At 41.6% G+C, this 24,574-nt stretch overlaps 1 protein-coding gene across 5 annotated transcripts in view; it reads left to right on the top strand.

Moving 5' to 3' along the window:
• The window catches only part of LOC118358114 (transient receptor potential cation channel subfamily M member 3), a 231,884-nt gene that overhangs the window by 104,392 nt on the left and 102,918 nt on the right, over positions 1–24,574 (top strand). For 4 of the 5 annotated variants that reach the window (XM_052478593.1, XM_035735591.2, XM_052478594.1 and 1 more), the window contains exons 2-6: positions 10,327–10,406; positions 14,607–14,808; positions 15,252–15,465; positions 16,500–16,624; positions 17,089–17,260. In XM_052478593.1, coding sequence (XP_052334553.1) covers positions 10,327–10,406; positions 14,607–14,808; positions 15,252–15,465; positions 16,500–16,624; positions 17,089–17,260 — 793 coding nt within the window. Of the gene's footprint in view, positions 1–10,326; positions 10,407–14,606; positions 14,809–15,251; positions 15,466–16,499; positions 16,625–17,088; positions 17,265–24,574 lie in introns of all 5 variants that reach the window. The other variant, XM_052478596.1, reaches the window with a different exon arrangement.

The following is a 24,574-nucleotide window of genomic DNA, read 5'->3' on the forward strand; positions in this document are numbered from 1 at the left end:
CTCAGTACAATAAGCTCTCAACAAAGACTTAAGTGTTTGATGGAAATGTTTCAGTGCTCCTTGACTTTGCACGTGATAGGCACTAGACAAATTGTGTTTAATATGGAGCTGTTGGAGAACCTGACCAAACAGATTAGAGGTGAAATTAGATCCTTGATCACTCTGAATGACCTTAGGGATTCCAATTAGTGAGATGAACTGAATCAAATCTTTTAGCACAGACTTAGTCGTGATAGACCGGAGAGGATAGGCAGCAGAACATCTAGTGGTTAGACACATCACAGTGAAAAGATAGCTACTACCCTTTTTAGAACGAGGCAAAGGACCAACACAGTCAATAACCAGATACTCAAAAGGTTGGCTGAGTACAGGAATAGGAAACAGTGGTACCGGCTTAATAGCTTGATTAAGTTTACCAGTTAATTGACAGGTGTGACAAGTTTTGATGAACTCAGAAACATCTCTCTTTAACCTAGGCCAAAATAAATGTCTTAATATGCAGTTGTAGGTTTTCCAGCAACGTCGTTGTGGGATGTTGTCAACACCAACTCACAAAGCTTAACAGGTACAACAACCTGACTAATCACCTCCCCCAAAAAACAACTACCATGAGACACCCACTTTCTCATCAGGACATCCTCTTGGATAAAATAGCCATGGGCGACATCGCCCAACTGTTCCACAATTTGGTCACTCAACTCTTCTAATGTGGGGTCAGTCCGTTGCGCATTGATTAGATCGGAGGGGGGTACAGATAACGGTATAACAGGGAAAGCAGTAACAGACTTCTTTGTGGTATTCTCGTTAGCTGGCGCAATAACCAGGTCGCCACGGCTCATAGAACGTGTCACTGCACACACAGAGAACACCTCTGGGTAACTCTGTGCACTCATCGGGTATCCCTACAAATGATGGCTTAGTGGAAACCCCTAGAGATGGAAACATGACAGGCCATACACGCTCACCAGCCAAGTTATTCCCAAGGATAACGTTGATACCCTCAATAGGCAATGAAGGACGCACCCCCACAACAACCTCTCCTTTCACCAGTTCACAATCCAACATCAGTTTATACAATGGAACTGACAGTGTGTTCAAACGGATTCCCCTAATTAGAACACTATTTCCTGAATCAGTCTCAGCAGAGAAGGGTAACAGACTCCAACACGAACGATTCAGAGGCACCTGTGTCTCTCAGGATCTTCACTGGCACTAGGTCCTTACTTCTTAAAACTTGTTATGGCTGCAGTCCGGCTAACGGGATCATTATGACAACTACCAGTGAAAATAGAGGGCGCCAAATTCAAACCACAGTGATCTCATAATTACAATTCCTAAAACATATATGTGTCTTATATCATTTTAAAAGTAATCTTGTTGTTAATCCCACCAAGGTGTCCGATTTCAAATATGCTTTTCAGCAAAAGCACTACAAACTATTATGTTAGGTCTCCACTAAACCACAATAAGCACAGCCATTATCCAGCTAAATATGGCATTCACAAAAATCAGAAATGGAGATAAGATTAATCACTAACCTTGAATTATCTTCATCAGATGACACTCATAGGACTTCATGTTACACAATACATGCATGTTTTGTTTGATAAAGTTATATATATATATAAAAAAAGTTTATATTTATATTTAAAAAAAATCTGAGTTTCACTAATCACTAGTTCCAAAAACATCAAGTGATTTTGCATAGCCACATCGTTTCAACAGAAATACTCATCATAAATGTATAATATACAATAATAATACAAGTTATACACATGGAATTATAGATATACCTCTCCTTAATGCAACCGCTGTGTCAGATTTCAAAAAATGTTTACGGAAAAAGCAACCCATGCAATAATCTGAGATGGCGCTCAGAATAGTAGTCAAATTAGCCGCCATGTTGGAGTCAACAGAAACCAGAAAATACATGATACATGTTTCCTTACCTTTGATGAACTTCATCAGAATGCAGTCCTATGAATTCCAGGTCCACAATAAATGCTTGATTTGTTCGAAAATGTCCGTTATTTATGTCCAATTAGCAACTTTGGTTAGCACGTTTGGTAAGCAATACCAAAGTCACAAAGTGTGTCCACTATAATGTGACGAAACGTCCAAAAGTTCCGTAACAGTCAGTAGAAACATGTCAAACGATGTACTGAATCAATCTTTAGAATGTTGTTTACATATATCTTGAATAACATTCCAACCGGAGAATTAGAATGACTTCAGATGACCGGTGGAACGCAGGTCCTTCCCCTGTGAACGCGCATAGCGAAAGCATGGTCAACTCATGGCAGTGGCGACTATTTCCTGTCTCATTCAACCCCCCTTCACATTAAAGTCATCAGACAAAGTTCTATTGACTGGTGACACCTAGTGGAAGGCTTAGGAAGTGAAAACTAATCCATATCTCACTGTAATTTCAATGAGAGATTGGTTGAATATCTGCCACCCCCAGAAAAAATCCAAACAGGAAACAGCCGCAGCTAACGCCGTAGGCTTAGATTTAATGTAAGCACAAGTACTGAATTTACCCCTAGCCCTGAGAACCGGACATTTGTTTTTCCCATGACCCGAACCTTGACAGTAATGACACTCTTGACCAAAGTCAGCGCGAGGCCCAAATCTCTCCGAACGCCCCCATTCACTCCGAATACGGGGCTCTGCAAAAACACTTTTGTGAGTCAAAACATACTCGTCCTCCAAAACCACAGCTTCAGCGACAGTCTTTACTTTTTGTTCGTTAATGTACGCGGCTATATGATCAGGCATTGTGTCCTTAAATTGCTCTAGCATAATCAGATCACACAGCCCTTGAAAAGTCATAACTGCAGAGGCGGAACACCAGCAATTAAACCGTGAAGATAACTCTTGCGCAAATTCAACATGAGTCTGTTTATTATCCCTTTTTAAAGTTCTAAATCGTTGGCGGTAAGCCTCAGGGACCAATTCGTAAATCTGTAACACAGCCATTTTAAACTTATCATGTTTGACACTAAAAGCTGAATATGCTTCCTGCGCTTTACCAGTCAACACACACTGCAACATCAAAGTGCGGTCAGACTTAGGCCAACTCCTAGCGCCAGCAACACGCTCAAACAACGAAAAGAATGTCTCAGAGTCCTTCTCATTAAATTTAGGCAACAACCGTAAGTTCCCAACAATATCAAATGTGTCCGGGGCACGACGAAAAGAGGAACGACCCCTAGGTAAATCTGGGTCACCTTCCCAGAGCAAACACTCCCCTGAGAGCTTTCTTTCCCTAACCAGCTCTAGCCGCTCTTGTTGCAGCTTGATTTTAGCACGCGCCATACCTTGTTTCAATGCCAATTCCTTTTCATACTTTACACAATCATGCTCTAGCTGCAACAGAAGCAGTTATTTCTGCTGTTCAAAAAGAACACTACTAGGACTAACTGATGGAGCGGCCATTGTAACGTTACGGGGAGACGGGGAGTCCTCGGCAAAGGCTGCCCCATTGGTGACTTCAAGAATACCACTCTCCATCAGATTGGCCTTCAATATGAACCTAATAGAATTTTTTGGACATTTATCACTAATTTTAACCTTGTAGTGTTCAGCAATCTTCAACAGCTGTTCTTTTGTACATAATTCCAACAGTACTTCTGATGGAAAGCGATTTAACTTGTCTACATTAGACTCCATAGTCAGAAGTAAATACAAAAACAAAATCTCTCTCTTTCCTTCTGCTGAACACACCAGACCACAAGATAAGTGACAATCACACTGGGCACTACAGAAGAGAGAGATGAGATATATATATGGAGCTACCCCAAAACCTACAGTAACTCAACCCTAGTCTTCGTGCAGATTTGCGGTGGGTAATTATGCACTGCAGCCCACTGGCAAGGAAATAAACCACCCAGCATGCTGGCAGATTCCCCTAAACCACGGATGTGCCCCGAGACAACTGCTCAATCCACACACATCACACAAAAATAAACAAAATAACCATGCCCAACGTATTCCAAAATGAAACACGTAGCTAAGCCTAACAGGGGAAAAAGGCTATAGCTCCAGGTAGTAAGTGTCACTACCCTACCCAAATCTCCCACTGAAGTACTCAGCCGACTGTACTCACCTCCTCAAACCATGTCCCAACAGCGAGTAGAGCAAGAGTCTCCAGCCTGGGCAGTGGCCTGGAAACTAACCAATATAATCTCCTCAACGTAGCACAGAACCAACTATCCACTACAGTGGCAAGTTTACCAAACAAACAAAGGCCTGGTCCTACCAAACTAGTACTGGTCCTACAACTCAAACAAGCTGTAACAAAAGAGGCAAACAAAGTTCAGAGATGCAAACAGAGTTCGCAAACATTAACTCCACGTTTTCTCCCAAACACAATAAACATACTAGTAAGCCCAACGACACTAGTATTAGTCCTTCATAATGCTATGCGCCAAAATGTCTAGGAACCAACCTTATGATCCTGGACGAGCCCCCACTTGTCACGAACCGGCTCAAAGTCCGTAACAAAAAGGGAGACAATATGGAGATAAATAATAACTAAATATATTTATTAACTGAAGTAAAGTAAATACAATTAACAATGGTGTGTGTACTCAGTAGTGTAAGTGAGTGGTTGCGTGTATACATGTGATAATGAGGGGTGTTGAAAGGTGCCAATGCAAACCAACAAAACAGCCACAAAAAATGCCTAAACCAAAATATGTTTGTGTCTGCATGGGAAGAGTCTCCCCAATGAATGGGGAAGAGGTGCATTTATTCTGGGACACACCAGAGCCCAGGTGTGTCCCATTTCTCTGATGACCCTCCTGGCTCCGCCCACCGGCATCCTATTAAGGAAAACAAGAGCAAAGAGAAAGAATTCGGCAGACAGAGTGGGAGGGTTGTCACATACTGTCTCTATAGAGTTTAAAACAGCAGGTTTGGGACAAGGAGGTACCTTTGGTGAACAGCTCAGGGTTCCATGGCCGCAGGCAGAACAGTTGAAACTGGAGCAGCAGCATGACCAGGTAGACTGGGGACAGCAAGGAGTCATCAGGGCATGTAGCCCTGAGGCATGTTCCTAAGGCTCAGGTTCTCCGAGAGAGGGAGAGAGAGAAAAAGAGAGAGAGAACTTGAAACTTTCCACCTTCTCCACTACTGTCCCATCGATGTGGATGGGGGGTGCTCCCTCTGCGGTTTCCTGAAGTCCATGATCATCTCCTTTGTTTTGCTGACTTTGAGTGTGAGGTTATTTTCCTGACACCACACTCCGAGGGCCCTCAACTCCTCCCTGTAGGCTGTCTCGTCGTTGTTGGTAATCAAGCCTGTAGTGTTGTCTGCAAACTTGATGATTGAGTTGGAAGCGTGCATGGCCACGCAGTCATGGGTGAACAGGGAGTACAGGGGAGGACTGAGAACGCACCATTGTGGGGCCCCAGTGTTGAGGATCAGCAGGGTGGAGATGTTGTTTCCTACCTTCACCACCTGGGGGTGTCCCGTCAGAAATACAAGGCGGGGTCGAGCCCCAGGGTCTCGAGCTTAATGATGAATTTGGAGAGTACTATGGTATTAAATGCTAAGCTGTAGTCAATGAACAGCATTCTTACATAGGTATTCCTCTTGTCCAGACGGGATAGGGCAGTGTGCAGTGTGACGGCGATTGCATCGTCAGTGGACCTATTGGAGCGGTAAGCAAATTGGAGTGGGTCTAGGGTATCAGGTAGGGTGGAGGTGATATGGTGCGTGACTAGTCTCTTAAAACACTTCATGATGACAGAAGTGAATGCAACGGGGTGATAGTCATTTAGTTCTGTTACATTAGCTTTCTTTGGAACAGGAACAATGGTGGCCATCTTGAAGCATGTGGGGACAACAGACTGGGATAGGAATTGTTTGAATATGTCCGTAAACACACCAGCCAGCTGGTCTGCTCATGCTCTCAGGACGCGTCTAGGGATGCCGTCTGGGCCGGCAGCCTTGCGAGGGTTAACAAGTTTAAATGTTTTACTCACGTTGGTCACAGAGAAGGAGAGTGCACAGGCTTTGGTAGCGAGCCGTGTCAGTGGCACTGTATTGTTCTCAAAGCACGCAAAGAAGTTGTTTAATTTGTCTGGGAGCAAGACGTCGATGTTTTAACGGGGCTGGTTTTCTTTTTGTAATCCGTGATTGACTGTAGACCCTGCCACATGCGTCTCATTTTTGAGCCTTTGAATTGCGACTCTACTTTGTCTCTATACTGACGCTTTGCTTTTTTGATTGCCATGAGGAGGGAATAGCTGCACTGTTTGTATTTGGTTTTGCGCGAATACTGCCATCAATCCACGGTTTCTGATTAGAAAATGTTTTAATAGTCACAGTGGGTACGACATCTCCGATGCACTTGTTAATAAACTCGCTCACCGAGTAAGCGTATGTGTCAATGATGTTGTCTGAGGCTATCCGGAACATATCCCAGTCCACGTGATTGAAGCAATCCTGAAGCGTGGAATCCGATTGGTCAGACCAGCGTTGGACAGACCTGAGCACGGGCATTTCCTGTTTTGGTTTCTGTCTATAGGCTGGGAGCAACAAAATGGAGTCATGGTCAAATTTGCTGAAGGCAGGGCGGGGGAGGGCTTTGTATGCATCACGGAAGTTAGAGTAGCAATGATTCAGAATGCTAGCAGCCTGTGTCGCGCATTCAATATGCTGATAGAATTTAGGAAGTCTCGTTCTCAGGTTAGCTTTGTTAGAATCCCCGTTTACATTAAATGCATCCTCTGGATGTATGGTTTCTAGTTTACACAGTGAAGTGAACTTTCAGGGACGACGAGGTATCTGCTTGGAGGGGATATAGACGGCTGTGACTGTAATAGAAGATAATTCTCTTGAAAGATAATGCGGACGGCATTTGACTGTAAGGAATTGTAGGTCATGTGAACAAAAGGACTAAAGTTCCTGTATGTTGTTATTCATAAGGAAATCACCCCCGCCCTTCTTCTTACCAGAGAGATGTTTGTGTCTGACGGCGCGATGCATGAAGAAACCAGGTGGCTGTACCGACTCTGACAACATATCGAGAGTGAGCCATGTTTCCGTGAAACAGAGAATGTTACAATCTCTGATGTCTCTCTGGAAGGCAACTCGTGCCCTAATTTCATCCACCTTGTTATGTAGAGTTGGACATTGGCGTGTAATATGCTCAGGAGGGGTGGATGGTGTGCTCACCTTCTGAGTCTGACCAGTAGGCCGCTCCGGCGACCGTGTTGTTAAGATCCCGTGTCCAGGGAGGAGTTCAGAACAAAGGATCCGCTTCAGGAAAGACATATTCCTGGTTGTAATGTTGGTAAGTTATCATCGCTTTTATATCCAACAGTTCTTCCCGGCTGTATGTAATAACACTTGAGATTTCCTGGGCAAACAATGTAAGAAATAATACAGAAAATAATACAGCAAAAGACTAGTAACTGCATAGTTTCCTTAGGACCTGAAGTGAGGCGACCATCTCTGTCGGCTCTACAGAGGGAGAGGCTCTGGATAAGAAAGACTCATAAAAGACTGAACCAGGTTTTCCTCTAGGAATTTGCCTGTGCTTAGCTCTATTTCATCCTAAAAAATTCCCCAATCCTTGCCGATGACAAGCATACGCATGTAAATGATGCATGAAAATATGAAGAGTGTTACTCAGTGATGTAATGTGTGTGATTTGCCCCAAACATAACACATTGTATTCAGGATATGAAGTTCATTTCTTTGCCACATTATTTGCAGTTTTACCTTACCTTTACCCCTCCCTGGTCTTTATGGTTGAATCTGTGTTTGAAATTCACTGCTTGACTGAGGGACCTTACAGATAATTGTAAGTGTGGGGCACAGAGATGATGTAGTCAATAGGGTTCCCCAGTAAACAGCCGGCGCAACAGCACACCATAATTGCTAATTAGCAAGTGATTTGGCTTGCTAGCACAAAATGACAAGTTCGTGTTTCTTGACCCAATCAAAAAACTGAACAAATTAGATATACACAGTACACACATTGACTTGTTCTTGCCAGCACAGTCACCAGATCTCAACCCTATAGAGCTGTTGTGGGAGCAGCTTGACCATATGGTACGTAAGGGGCGGCAGGGTAGCCTAGTGGTTTGAGCGTTGGACTAGTAACCGAAAGGTTGCAAGTTCGATTCCCCGAGCTGACGAGGTACAAATCTGTCGTTCTGCCCCTGAATAGGCAGTTAACCCACTGTTCCTAGGCTGTCATTGAAAATAAGAATTTGTTCTTAACTGACTTGCCTAGTAAAATAAAGGTTAAATTAAAAAAGAAGTGCCCATCAAGCCAATCCAACTTGTGGGAGGTGCTTCAGGAAGCATGGAATGAAATCTCTTCAGATTACACCCCCACCAATGATCAAGGACTTCAGCTGCAGCGCAAATTTGTGCAATATCATCAGACAAAATGACAGTGAATGACAAACAAATAAACAGACAAACACGGAATGTTTAATGACCAACAAATACACGATACTTAGATCAAAGAATCAACACTTTATTTAATCAAATACAAAGAATACATATGGTTATTGTATTTACTCCAAAACAAGATATGATTGAATAGCTAAATGAATAGTGTGTAATATAATAATAATATAATAATAATATAAATAATAAGCATAAGCATAATGTCAGGGATGGGCTGGAACGGAAACCTGCACACCAAGTAACTAGATCTCTCGGAGCAAGGTTGGCCATGCATATTCTAGGTCTATCCGTTGTTACTTTTAACATACTTTTTGTAGTCCTACAACCAATTCTAAGAGTAAACCAATAGCATTTATAACCCATTGGAGTTATACTCTTCAGTCTCTCCAGGACCTGGGACTTTCTTTCGGACCTTCATCTGCAGAAATTAGACCAGGACTTGCTTCATTATTCTCAAGAGATATAATATTTCACATTTCGTTGCAATTGTGTTTTTCTATGGTCATAGATCTCTCTTTGGGTCTGGAAATCTAATCATTAGCTATCTAGCTTAGCTAGCTACTAGCTAACGTTAGCTGGCTAACATTGTTGTTTTTAGAAGATCAAGCTAACGCTTGTGTAATAAATAATATTGGAATGCTGTCTATCCTATTTACATGTAGCTAACTAGCTACCTAGCTGACGTTACCTAGAATAGATTGTTAACTTGATAAACAACTTACCCGTGTGCTACACAACCCTTACTATCCACAACGTTACTATCCATGCAGGCAATGCACCCCTTTGTGATGCTTCTTTGGTAAATATATAAACTTACATTTTCAAAAATAGATTAGTCCCCAGACATAAAGACCATCCCACCCACAAATACTATGTTAGTTTTGGCCTTGAGAAACAACTACACAAAGTTAGCTAGCTAGCTGTTTACAGCCGCAACGGAACAGTTGTTGTTTACAAACTCATCAGAAGTTCTTTGGGGTTCCAGTTGTTCACTTCCGTTACTCCTCAAAAAGCTGTTTAAAAAGGTATATTGTCAGTGACGGATCCCAGTCCAGTGCTGTTGTTGTAGCTCTCTCCCTCAGACACCTGCAGTAGACATGACAGCAACATCCCACCTACACACACATTTCTTTCCATTGGCTGTCAGTTATGCCAGAATACCATGGAAATGAGGAAATGTTCCATATTTATGGACTCCACAGGAACAGGATGAAGAACTGCTCATATCTAATACATTCAAACAGAATTTACTGCCTGGGTGCACAGACCATCCGCTTAATCTCTACACTTTATCTCAATGGGGAAATGCCTGTGATAACTACATAAAATCTTTGCCTTTGAGTGTGTGTTAGTTTGCATGGATGAGTTTGTGTGAGTTAAAATACAAGTGCATGTAAGTGTAAGCTTGCGCTCTGCTCTACTGCGGTGTGTGCGCGTGCGCGCACATGCTTGATAGTCATTTCCAACTCTTGGTTTTAAGACATCAAATATGCACCTTAAATAGTCGATAGCAGATAGGAGACCTGTGGCTATGTGGTTTATATGTACGCACTTCAAATTCTGCAAGAGCTAGCTACCTGGTCCTTGAAGAGAATGTGTCTGTGTAAGACTAACTAAATCCCCTAGGTATTGAGAAGCTTAATATGGTGATCCTCCCTCCCACTCTAATGAAGTGCTTTGTCACTTGGTATAGACATGCCTCTCCTCCTCCCAGGTAATGAGTTGGGCTCAGACTGGGCTCAGACTCGCACTGAGGGTTTAGCTTGGTACTAGCTGCTTGCATGCTTCTTGATGTGGCACCTGTAATGCTCTAGCCTCACTCGCTCACATTAAGAATCCTGTTGTTTGAGTTTGAGGGACGAAGTGACTGAGCGTCTTCTCTTCTCTCTACAGGCACAGAAATCGTGGATAGAAAGAGCCTTCAGCAAGAGAGAATGTGTTCATATCATAGTGAGCGCCAAAGACCCCCATAGGTAAGTGAGTTTTAGAATATCATATTGTCATCCAATGTGAAAGGGAAATTATATTAGTTTTACATCCTCCCAGACACCATACATGGCACAGTTGATCAGCGGCGGCCACTGATTGACAGAATACCTGGGGCACGAGATGTTGAAAGTTTCCTCAAGTGCAGTCACAAAAATCATCAAGCGCTAATTGAAATGCATTCCAGGTGACTACCTCATGAATGGGGTTGAGAGAATGCCAAGAATATAGCAAAACTGTTATAAAAGGCAAAGGCATACATTTTTATTTGTTTAACACTCTTTTGGATACTACATGATTAGTCATATGTTATTTCCTAATTTTGATATCTTCACTACTAGTCTACAATGTATAAATAGTCAAAATAAAGAAAACCATTGAATGAGTATACATATACTGTCTATATATACAGTGTATATATATATATATATATTACACTGTGTACTGTCTATATATATATATATATATATATATAGACAGTACACAGTGCATTCGGAGATTATGGAGACCTTTTCACATTTTCCACATTTTGTTACGTTCTACAATTGTTACATCATTTTTTTCTCTTATCAATCTACACACAATACCCCATAACGACAAGGCAAAAAACGTTTTTTATAAATGTTTACAAATAAAAAACAGAAATATCTTATTTACATAAGTATTCACATCATTTGCTACTGTATGAGACTCGAAATTGAGCTCAGGTGCATCCTGTTTCCATTAACCATCCTTGAGATGTTTCTACAACTTGATTTGGTTCCACCTGTGGTAACAAAATTGACACACTCCTCTCTCTATAAGGTCCAGAGTTGACAGTGCATGTCAGAACAAAAACTATGAGCACAAAATAATTGTCCGTAGCGCTCCGAGACATTATTGTATCAAGGCACAGAACTGGAGAAGGGTACCAAAACAATTCTGCAACGTTGAGTGGCCTCTGTCATTCTTAAATGGAAGAAGTTTGGAACCACCAAGACTCTTCCTAGAGATGGCCACCCGGCCAAATTGAGCAAGTGGGAGAGAAGTGCCTTGGTCAGGGAGGTGACCAAGAACCCGATGGCCACTCGGACAGAGCTCCAGAGTTCCTCTGTGGACATGGGATAATCTTCCAGAGGGACAACCATCTCTACAGCACTCCACCGATCAGGCCTTTATGGTATGGTGGCCAGACAGAAGTCACTCCTCAGTAAAAGGCACATGACAGCCTGCTTGGAGTTTTTCAAAAGGCACCTAAAGACTCTCAGACCATGAGTAACAAGATTGTCTGGTCCGATGAAACCAAGATGAAACTATTTGGCCTGAATGCCAAGCGTCACTTCTGGACTAAACCTGGCACCATCCCTATGGTGAAGCATGGAGGAGGCAGCATCATGCTGTAGGGATGTTCTTCAGATGCAGGGACTGGGATACTAGTCAGGATCGAGGGAAAGATGAACAGAGCAAAGTACAGAGAGATACTTGATGAAAACCTGCTCCAGAGAGCACAGGACCGCAGACTGGGGCAAAGGTTCACCTTCCAACAGAAAAACAACCCTAAGCACACGACCAAGACAAAGCAGGAGTGGCTTCGGGACAAGTATCTGAATGTCCTTGAATCCAAAAGCTTCCCACAATAAGTTGGGTGAATTTTGGCCCATTCCTACTGACAAAGTTGGTGTAACTGAGTCAGGTTTGTAGGCCTCCTTGATCGCACACGCTTTTTCAGTTCTGCCCACAAATGTTCTATAGGATTGAGGTCGGGGCTTTGTGATTGCCACTCCAATACCTTGACTTTGTTGTCCTTAAGCCATTTTGCCACAACTTTGGAAGTATGCTTGGAGTCATTGTCCATTTGGAAGACCCAATTGCGACCAAGCTTTAACTTCCTGACTGATGTCTTGAGATGTTGTTTCAATATATCCACATAACTGGTGTGGCATTTTCCATGCCATCTATTTTGTAAAGTGCACCAGTCCCTCCTACAACATGATGCTGCCACCCCCGTGCTTCACGGTTGGGATGGTGTTCTTCGGCTGGTCATTATGGCCAAACAGCTCTATTTTTGTTTCATCAGACCAGAGGACATTTCTCCAAAAAGGTACTATTTTTGTCCCCATGTGCAGTTGCAAACCGTAGTATGGCTTTTTTATGGTGATTTTGGAGCAGTGGCTTCTTCCTTGTTGAGCGGCCTTTCAGGTTATGTCGATATAGGACTCGTTTTATTGTGGATATAGATACTTTTGTACCCGTTTCCTCCAACATCTTCACAAGGTCCTTTGCTGTTGTTCTGGGATTGATTTGCACTTTTCACACCGAAGTACGTTCATCTCTAGGAGACAGAACGTGTCTCCTTCCTGAGCGGTATGACGGCTAATCCGTGGTTCCATGGTGTTTATACTTGCATACTATTGTTTGTACAGATGAACATGGTACCTTAAGCCGTTTGGAAATTGCTCCCAAGGATGAACCAGACTTGTGGAGGTCTACACACCTTTTTGGCTGATTACTTTTGATTTTCCCATGATGTCAAGCACAGGTACAGGTACACCTCCAATTGGCTCAAATGATGTCAATTAGCTTCTAAAGCTTCTAAAGCCATGACATTTTCTGGAATTTCCCAAGCTGTTTAAAGGCACAGTCAACTTAGTGTTTGTAAACTTCTGACCCACTGGAATACAGTGAATTATAAGTGAAATAATCTGTCTGTAAACATTTGTTGGAAAAAGTAGATGTCCTAACCGACTTGCCAAAACCATAATTTTTTAACAAGAAATTTGTGGAGTGGTTGAAAAACGAGTTTTAATGACTCCAACCTAAGTGTATGTTAACCTATGACTTCAACTGTGTGTATATATATATATATACTACCATTCAAAAGTTTGGGGTCACTTAGAAATTGTATTGTTTTTGAAAGAAAAACAAAAAAAAATCCATTAAAATAATATCAAATTTGCCATAAATACAGTGTAGATGATGCCAGCATCTGCTTTTCTTTTTCTTTTTTTTCATGTCTATTTTTTATTAAATCCTCACCCTGTACTTGCTTCCTGTCTCCCAGCGTCTGTCATCTCAAGACCGTGACAAAGGGTTATTCAAAAGTTCTGCTCTGGGAACAGTTGACGAACCCTTTTAGGTTCTAAATAGCACATTTTCTTCTAAGTGTATGTGATAATGTCAGTCGAATGAAGGAGAGGTGTATCTCTAAAGGATGTAATTAAATGTTTGTTTCAATGACTCTGCCATATGTTTTGCCTAAGTGGGCATTCAGAACAAACATAATAAACATACAATAAAATGTTGTGAATCACCCAAATCACTATTTCTAGGGAGTTACATCACACTGAAATAAAGCTTGCAATTTGCAGAATGTAGCACAGAAAAAAATGATGTTTCCCATCCCCCTTCCCCTTCCTTCCCCTCTCTATCGCTGTCAAATGGTATTATGGAAATGTAGACTACTGCTATCGCTCCAGGTGACAGATGGAGAGGAAACTGCCTGACTCGAGCACAACCCACACATCACACTAGAAGCTACTGTTTGTAAGCTCTTTAGGAAAAATGTTGGTGCTCCAGGATCAAATTGTTACTTTTACATCTGTAAAAAACTAGTCGACGGCGTGCAGGTGGATAGAAATGTTTTTATTTTTTTATCTCAGGCCGGCACTTACATCATCTCAGAATAAAGTTTCCAGTTGTCTGCTTTCAGGGGTTCCTGTCTGGACCTGTCACATTTCAACTCCATTTATGTCCCGTGCATATGACCATTGACCTATGTCTAATGGCTACATTGCATGGTTTAACAGATTTGAAGGAAGGAGAGAGAGTCTGCTGCATGGGGTTTGTGTGGACAGCCTTTGAAATCTGTTCTCTCACAGTAGATGAAAGGGAACTTTACCCACATGTCACTACCTCCTCCCCAGCTCTAGTGCACATCTGGGGTCTGTTCAGAAGGATGCAACACGTTCAGAGAGAAATGTATTATGTAGAACAAACCTGAATGTCTGATATGTAGAATACGGGAATCATGTCAGCTCTATTCATGACATTTCGATCGGCAATGCTCTTTGTTTCACTTCACCTCTTGAGTTTAATGAGGAGAGTGAGGAGGATGACGAGGAGGCTGGGAAGGAAGATGAAGAGGAGGAGAGTGAGGAACAGGAAGCCAGCCCCTGCTCTGACTACCTGTCCACCTGTTCCCTCCTCAGGTGCTTCTGCGGCCGTCTGATTGGTCAGCACGTTGGCCTGCCCCCCGGCATCTCCTCCAGTCAGAATGATAAGGCGGAGCGTCTGGTTAAGAATGACAGCCTATCGGAGAAATGGTCTATCAGCAAACACACCCAGCTCAGCCCCACCGACGCCTTCGGAACAATCGAGTTCCAGGGAGGGGGCCACTCTAACAAAGCCATGGTGACCGCTTTATACATGGGATTGAATGATATAACATTGCTTTACATAGACATAGGATTGATAGATAAATAAGGACATACTCACATTAGCATTATCTGTAGACAGATAGGCCCTATCTACATGACTGCAGGCAGATATCTTGATGAGAGTTAAAATAATTAGATTCCAATGAGCTTATTAAATGTATGTACTCAAATGTTTTGAACAGCTTTATTGTGCTCTCTCATTTTAATCTATATTTTACATTGATTCAATACCAACAAAACGATACCTATTGGATGATTATATTATATCAGGCATTTCTTTATTTTCTGTTTCACAAATATTTGTCTTACGTACAAGACAATGCACTGTGATAGGAAAAAAATTCAAGAAAAAAAAGTGAGAAGACATACATTAACATCAAACATACAAATGTATTTCATTTGTGTGTTCATTTGCAGTATGTGCGTGTGTCCTATGACACCAAACCAGAACTCCTGCTGCACCTTATGACTAAGGAGTGGCAGCTGGACCTTCCCAAGCTGCTCATCTCAGTGCATGGGGGCCTGCAGAACTTTGAGCTGCAGCCCAAACTCAAACAGGTCTTTGGCAAGGGCCTCATCAAGGCTGCCATGACAACGGGAGCCTGGATCTTCACTGGCGGGGTCAACACAGGTGGGCTGGGTGGGTGGAGGAATAAACCAGGCCCACTTAGCGGGCTAATAACAACCACGTGCTGTGGCGTTGTTACCCATTAACCCTATGCTTCTGTTTGTCGCTGCTCTTGTTTTGTGTTAATCTTCTTTTTTTTTTTACTCAGCTTAACCCTAATGCTTACCCTAATCTTAACTGTAGCTGCAACATTACATTTGGCTGTAATCTCGCTGGCGGGTGGTCACCTCATAGGGTTCAAACCCCCGAGCTGCACGTTCAAACCCCCGAGCTGACAAGGTACAAATCTGTCGTTCTGCCCCTGAACAGGAAGTTAACCCACTGTTCCTAGGCCGACATTGAAAATAAGAATTTGTTCTTAAACTGACTTGCCTAGTTAAATAAAGGTAAAATAAAATAAATATGGGAAAGGTTATCAACAGAAAGAGAAGAGAGACAGGTGTGACAGAAATGAGAGAGGCGCAGAGATTGGAAGAGAAGGAATGGGGGAAGACAGATGGTGAGAAACTGAAGAAATAGAATAGAAACAGAGAAGGAAAGAAAAAGACACACACAGGGCACAGAAAGAAGTTAATAGTGAGTGTCAAGGCAGAAGGTTGAAATGAGATAATAATAATTGATTGGATTTATATAGCACTTTTTTACCAACTGAGGGACCCATAGCGCTTTACATACATAGTAGGGGGAAACTCACCTCATCCGGCACCTACCTGGGTGATGCACGGTGACCCTCCAGGCGTGATTGGGGGGAGATAGAGGGGAAGAGAGTTTGAGAGAAAGGGGGGGGCTGATATATACAGTACCTGTCTGTCGCTCTGGGTGCTGTGTTAATGTCTGACTTTATCTTTTAGTAGTTGGTGTGTCATTTATTTAAGATCAGTCTATGTATCAATAATGACAGAATGCCTCTCTTTCTTAATCTCTCTGTCTAAAACACATACACATAAAACTCTCACTCACATGTACAATCTATTATCTCTCTCATGTCACACACATATACACTCTCTCTCTCTCACATATTACAAACATACACTCAGGGGTGATCCGGCATGTGGGTGATGCGCTGAAGGACCATGCCTCTAAATCCCGGGGGAAGATCTGCACTATCGGCATTGCCCCCTGGGGCATTGTGGAGAACCAGGAGGACCTGGTGGGAAAAGACGTAAGTTACAGTGTGTGTGTGTGTGTGTGTGTGTGTGATCAAATCAAAATCAAATCAAATTTGTGTGTGTGTAGTGTGTGTGTCAGTGTATGTGTGTGTGTGTGTGGACAGAAACCCAGCTAAAATTTCAAACAGGGGTTTAGGGTTAAGGTTAGAATTACATTAGTGGTTAGGGTTAGGAGCTAGGATCAGGGTTAGGGTTAAGGTTAGGGTTAGGGTTAAGGGTTAGGGAAAATAGGATTTTGAATGGGACTGAATTGAGTGTCCCCACAAGGTTAGCTGTACAAGACTGTGTGTGCAAGTGCATGTGTGTGTTTGTGCCTTCTACTGTATTTCTGTGTAGATGGGTGTTTCGGTCTCAAGCAGTTGACCAGAGAATACATTTTGTCTTTGACAGTTTATTTTCTAAACATGCTGAGTAAGCGGAACGTGTTGATGATGAATACTTTGTCGTGGTCCAACAGGTGGTCCGACCGTATCAGACCATGTCCAACCCGCTGAGCAAGCTGACTGTGCTCAACAGCCTGCACTCCCATTTCATCTTGGCCGATAATGGGACAACAGGGAAGTACGGTGCAGAGGTCAGACTGCGTAGACAGCTCGAGAAACACATCTCCTTGCAGAAAATCAACACACGTGAGTGGATCCGGCCCCTGTCAATCACAGCAAGAGCCAAAAAAAGATACCTGCACAGTGCACACTGTATAAATGATGACCTCCCAACGTTACTGTATTCACCTATGGGAGAGTGTTTTAATTAAATTTTGTGCAAGTATTTTCAGTTATTTTAATATTCCCTAAGTAATTTACACTGCATCTGTTAAATCTGCTGGATGTTGGTACTCTACTACGACCCAATGACAGGCTCGTTCATGTAGACAACCTGGTCAATATTTCATATTCATATTCATGATGGTATTCTGTCAGATTTAGCCTGATGTAATTCTCTTCAAAAGGCTTTGAAACTGGCCCTCTCTATCTTGGAGATTTTTATCCACAACCAAGTATTTAATCACCTGATGATACAGGTCATCATCACCTCAACTGAACCCAGTAATCCTCCCTTTCCACTTCTTCAAGTGTGTGTGCATGTGTGCGTGCGTGCGTGCGTGTGCGTGCGTGCGTGAGTGCGTGCGTGTGTGACCGTAGCGTGTGTAGGTATGTACGGCAGGACCGTGCGTGTAGGTAGGAGCAAGCCCATGTGTGTGTGTGTGTGTGTGTGTGTGTGTGTGTGTGTGTGTGTGTGTGCGTGAGTGTGTGTGTGTGTGTGTTTGAGAGAGCTAGAAAACCTCAGCAAACAGTCAAAATAGTTCTGCCATGTGTTTCACTGAATCAGAGCTTGTATGTACGTGCATGTACACAACACAGCCACTGCTGGTGTTGAGAGTACAATTAACTTTTTCAAATGATCTTAGTGATGGATACAGTTACATATCACAAAATAATTTTTTACAATATATCTCAATATTATTTTGGAGCTAGTCGGCTGTACCTGCGCAAAAAAAACGAAATTATTTTTCCTTCTCTTGTTCTCCGTCTTTAAAAAAAAGAAAATGGTGAGCCAATATGTTTTCGGCACTTTTATTTCCATGACTGATGACTTGGCTCTCTCTTATCCCTCTGCAGCAGACATATGGTAAGTAATATGTTTGGAACATCACCGCAATAAAATTGCAGTATCGAATCGCAATTCGTATGGAATCGTGATACTTAAAAGAATTGCAATATATATCGTATTGGCACCTCAGTATTGTGATAACATCAAATAGTGACATCCCTGGTAATTCTCAGCCCTAATATGTCTATTTGTTAGTGCATCATCCACAACAACATTATTTCTGAAGAAGGATTGTGAGCTTGTCTATGTGAGGCCCTTGTCACATCACATTCTTCTACTTGAATTTCCAACGTTTTATGGAGCCTGAGCACTACGTTTATTTGCATAAATATCAAATGCACACACCTCGTTGCCGCCACTCTTAAAATAGACTTCTCAATCATTTGAAATGGAGCAAATCCAGAAATGAACCTGCTTCTGAAAACTGTATTTTTCATCAGTTATTTTTAACCAAATTCCTGCTATGATTGATTGTACCTGTCAGCTGGTTTTATCAACAAATCCCTGTTTTCAGGGACACAAATGCTTCATTTGTAAATGATGTCTGAGTGTTGGAGTGTGCCCCTGGCTATCCGTAATTTAAAAAAACAAGAAAATCGTGCTGTCTGGTTTGCTTAATATAAGGAATTTGAAATTACTTAACAATTACATTTAACAATTACACTTTTAACAATTACATTTACTTTTGATAGTTAAGTATATTTAAAACCCAATATTTTAAGACTTTTAGTCAAGTAGTATTTTTCTGTGTGACTTTCACTTCTACTTGAGTAATTTTGTATTAAGGTATCTTTAATTTTACGACAACTGGGTACTTTTTCCACCACTGCTTGGACTAACAACATGACTTTGACAATTAGAATGTCGCTGCTCAAAACATAATTTAACTTCTACCACAGTTGAATGTCTGTAGACCGTCGCTACGACTGTCAGTTTCCTTGTCGCACAGACATGAAAAAAGTTAGTCTCTGTCACAACGTCTGTTATCGTGGTTACCAGACTGCCATAGCAACCACTTCAAATCCTGCTGTGATGCAGATGATGCAGGAGTTCTTAAATTCTCAGATAGATTTGCCTACTTTATTTTCGACACTGTGGCAGTAAGCTATTTTCTGTAAGTTTGCCATTACCTTGTAAATAATTATATTGTTGTGGGTTTATTTTTTCCTTTAATAATGAATTAAAAGTAGCTAAAGTTAAGACGTTGTCAGCTATACCCTGGTCATTATTTGAACTGGCTAGCCAGTTAGCTAGCTAGTTAATTAACTAGCTAACAACGAACAAAAACATTGTTTTTAGAAAACTGCCTTTATTTGCCTGGCTTGCTAGGTTGACATTTACTGAATACATTTTTAAACGGATAAGTTTATTGGTGTAAAAATAGAGAAGGTATGCTATTTGGAGCACAGGGCTGATGTCATGCAGAGGCTGTCGTTTTATGTTTATATTTTTCAAAATGACAACAACAAGTTTGATGTCGGACGACAATAGAATGTTCATGTCGCAGTGACAATTGTTTACAGACACGTTGCTAGACGGACTGTAGACCAGACTTTTCTCCTATCTTTATGTACATATCTACCTCATATACTTCGTACCCCTGTACATTGATCTGGTACGGGTACTCCCTGTGTATAGCTTCATTATTGTGTATAGCTTCATTCTTGTGTATCGCTTCATTCTTGTGTAGTGCTGGGGGAGTTTGGTTATTAAATAACTAATTGTCCGACATCGGTTCAATTACTTGAATTCCAATTAGTATTGTTTTTTTTTGTGAGCCAAACAGGCTATTTCTCTAGAGAGAAATCAAATAATTGACGAGAGAAATCAAGTCAAGAACGATGTGGGATGCTTGGTTGTAGTTGTAGTTTTCATTAAACAAATGTTCAACCTAGTTCAGCGCAGGAACTTGGCAATTAATTACAGTGACCATAATCCATTGTGCATATTTTTCTGTCTCGGACCGAGATGGATACACTTTTACGGCTGCTATGTTTGGTTATATACACAAAGACAGCATAGACCGCATGAGAGAGGAATGTACACAATACAACTACGAGAGAGAGGGATAGAGAGTTTGTGAAAGTATGCCTTATCTACTTTGAAGAGTTGACCAAGGCAGCAAAAGCAGCAGTGGTGTGTAGTCATGGAAGCCACAGGAAGCCAGGCTTCCCCAAAAAATGTATCAATAAATAATAAAAAATTAAAAAATACAATCATTTATCTTTTGTCTCTCTGTGTTTCATAATTTTCCTTCAATTGGTAAGAGACTGAATGTATCTCACAGGAGAAAGCATCCGAGCGAGCGAAACAGCATCCCCCTGTCTCTATACGTGTAGGCCATCTATCTATCTGATGCTGTCTGGTCCATAGCATTGAAGGCAAGGAAGCCAGCGAGCATCTGGCCCCCTTCACAAAACAATAAATAATAAATCATCAGTGTTGAGCTAAACTGTGCGAGCTGGTGCAACAAAAAAGAAGTGTCAAGGGAAGGCAGTGATGGATTTGGCGTCACTCCTAGCAAATCCCATTGAGAGCATAAGTCATTGACAGAAAAACTCTAACTGTTGTATCTCATTGTGTCCTCCGGTGGCTAGCTAGCCAGTGAGCTAAATTTGCCAATGTGTCTTCTTATTGTCTCGGCCTTTAGGCCATATACAGTCGTGGCCAAAAGTTTTGAGAATTACACAAATACTAATTTTCACAAAGTTTTCTGCTTCAGTGTCTTTAGATATTATTGTCAGATTTTACTATGGAATACTGAAGTATAATTACAAGCATTTCATAAGTGTCAAATGCTTTTATTGACAATTACATGAAGTTGATGCAAAGAGTCAATATTTGCAGTGTTGACTCTTCTTTTTCAAGACCTCTGCAATCCGCCCTGGCATGCTGTCAATTAACTTCTGGGCCACATCCTGACTGATGGCAGCCCATTCTTGCATAATCAATGCTTGGAGTTTGTCAGAATTTGTGGGGTTTTGTATGTCCACCCGCCTCTTGAGTATTGACCACAAGCTCTCAATGGGATTAAGGTCTGAGGAGTTTCCTGGCCAAAATATTGATGTTTTGTTCCCAAAGCCACTTAGTTATCACTTTTCTTTATGGCAAGGTGCTCCATCATGCCGGAAAAAGCATTGTTCGTCACCAAACTGTTCCTGTTTTTAGGCTAAAAACAACCTGAGGGTTGAATATAAACAGCTTTTGACATGTTTCTATGAACTTTACGGATACAATTAGGATTTTTTGTCTGCCTGTTTTGACTGCGTTTGAGCCTGTGGATTACTGAAGAAAACACGTGAACAAAATTGAGGTTTTTGGATATAAAGAGACTTTATTGAACAAAAGGAACATTTATTGAATAAATGAATGTCTTCTGAGTGCAACCATATGAAGATCATCAAAGGTAAGGGATTAATTTTATCTCTATTTCTGAGTTTTGTAACTCTTCTGCTTGGCTGGTTACTGTTTGTAATAATTTGTCAACTGGATTATCTTCTCAAATAATCGTAAGGTATGCGTTCGCCGTAAAGCATTTTTTAAATCTGACACCGTGGTTGGATTCACAAGAAGTTAATCTTTAAACCTATGTAAAATATGTTTTGTTTTCTGAATTTTTATAATGAGTATTTCTGTATTTGAATTTGGCGCTCTGCAATCTCACTGGATGTTGGCCAGATGGGACACTGGCGTCCCACATACCCTAGAGAGGTTAATCCAGCCCGTGTATCTGATTTCAAAAAGGCTTTATGGTGAGAGCCTTTATGTTAGGTCAGCGCCTAGCCACAGAAAAACATACAGCCATTTTTCAAAGAAGGAGAGGTGACACAAAAGACAGAAATAGCGTTAAAATTAATCACTAACCTTTGATGATCTTCACCGGATGGCACTCCCAGGACTCCATGTTAGACAATAAATGTGTGTTTTGTTCGATAAAGTTCATCTTTATGTCCAACCTCATTTGAAATAGGTATATTATGTTCAGAAATGCAGTGTCTCAAACAAACATCCGGTGAAAGTGTAGAGAGCCACATCAAATTACAGAAATACTCATCATAAACATTGATGATAGATACAAGTGTTAAACACACAATTAATGATAAACTTCTCCTTAATGCAACCGCTGTGTCAGATTTCAAAAAATGTTTTATGTTTAAAAGCACACCATGCAATTATGTTAGGTCAGCTCCTAGCCACAGAAAAACATACAGCCATTTTCCAACCAAGGAGATGTCACAAAAAAAAGAAATAGCGTTATAAATATTCACTTACCTTTGATGATCTTCATCGGAATACAGTCCCAGGAATCCCAGGTCCACAATAAATGTTTGTTTTGTTCGATAAAGTCCATTATTTATGTCCAAATACCCCCTTTTTGTTTGCACGTTTAGTACAGTAATTCAAATGCACAATGCGCAAGCATTTAGTTCAGACGAAAAGTCAAAAAAGTTATATTACAGTTCGTAGAAACATGTCAAACGATGTATAGAATCAATCTTTAGGATGTTTTTATCATAAATCTTCAATAATATTCCAACAGGACAATTCTGTGGCTCAGTTGGTAGAGCATGGCGCTTGTAACGCCAGGGTAGTGGGTTCGATTCCCGGGACCACCCATACGTAGAATGTATGCACACATGACTATAAGTCGCTTTGGATAAAAGCGTCAGCTAAATGGCATATATTATTATTATTATATTATAATTCCTTTGTCTCGCTCTCACGGCCGCGTGTGTGATTTAGCTCATGGCATTCTGCCAGACCTCTTAGTCAAACAGCTCTTATTCTTACTCTTACTCCCCCTTCACAGTAGAAGCCTGAAACAAGGTTCTAAAGACTGTTAACATCTAGTGGAAGCCTTACGACCCCATAGACACTGTGTATTGGATAGGCAAAGACTTGAAAACCTACAAACCTCAGATTACCTACTTCCTGGTGGATTTCTTCTCAGGTTTTTGCCTGCCATATAAGTTCTGTTATACTCACAGACATCATTCAAACAGTTTTATAAACTTCAGAGTGTTTCCTATCCAAATATACTAATTACATGCATATTCTAGCTTTTGGGCCTGAGTAGCAGGCAGTTTTCTCTGGGCATCTTATTCATCCAAGCTACTCAATACTGCCCTCCAGTCCCAACGAAGTTAAGCTTTGTACTGGTGGTGCCCCTTATCCCGCTGCTGAATCAACTTTAGGAGATGGTCCTGGCAATTGCTGTACTTTCTTGGGCACCCTGAAGCCTTCTTCACAACAATTGAACCGCTCTCCTTGCAGTTCTTGATGATCCAATAAATGGTTGACTTAGGTGAAATCATACTGGCAGCAATATCCTTGCCTGTGAAGCTCTTTTTGTGCAAAGAAATGATGACGGCACATGTTTCCTTGCAGGTAACCATGGCTGACAGAGGAAGAACAATGATTCCAAGCACCACCCTCCTTTTGAAGCTTCCAGTCTGTTTTTCAACCTCAATCAGCATGACAGAGTGATCTCCAGCCTTGTCCTCGTCAACACTCACACCTGTGTTAATGAGAGAATCACTGACATGATGTCAGCAGGTCCTTTTGTGGCAGGGCTGAAATGCAGTGGAAATATTTGGGGGGGATTCAGTTCATTTGCATGGCAAAGAGGGACTTTGCAATTCATTTCAATTCATCTGATCACTCTTCATAACATTCTGGAGTATATGCAAATTGCCATTATACAAACTGAGGCAGCAGACTTTGTGAAATTAATATTTGTGTCAATCTCAAAACTTTTGGTCACGACTATATTTCACGGTCGCAAGGCATATGAATTTACAGGTTATAGAGTAAACAACACTGAATGTTTTGTACACTCAGTGTATGGCAGTCACTGCTCTGGTTTTTATCCTGTCAAACAGAAAAGGCCATGACTCTAGCCCAGAGGCTGAGATGGCACCCACCAATGGCGACTGTGAAGTCAACAGGAAGCAGGTAGAGACTTGCAGCCTTTGTCCATCCTGTCATGTGACTTATGGGCTTCCCTTTGTCATCCTATGCCTGGGCTCATATAAAAGGGGCTGGGGAGGCAAAGGGACGCCCATTCGTCAAAACAGCATCTCAACTGGACATTCATAGCGTAATTAACAGCATCCTAACATACAAACCATCCCAAACAACTCACCATCCCCAAACCAAGCAGTATACTATCCACAAACCATTCCCAACCATCCATGAATTAACAGCATCCAAACAGACCATTCCCAAAATAGACCTTGATTTCGGGCTTTACGACGCTCGTTCGAAGCATGCATGCATTTCATTCATTAAGTTGGAAAAGCCGACAGCCAGAGCATTGAGTCACACTGTTG

This window comes from Oncorhynchus keta, chromosome 25, assembly GCF_023373465.1.
Source record: "Oncorhynchus keta strain PuntledgeMale-10-30-2019 chromosome 25, Oket_V2, whole genome shotgun sequence".
Lineage (NCBI taxonomy): Eukaryota > Metazoa > Chordata > Actinopteri > Salmoniformes > Salmonidae > Oncorhynchus > Oncorhynchus keta.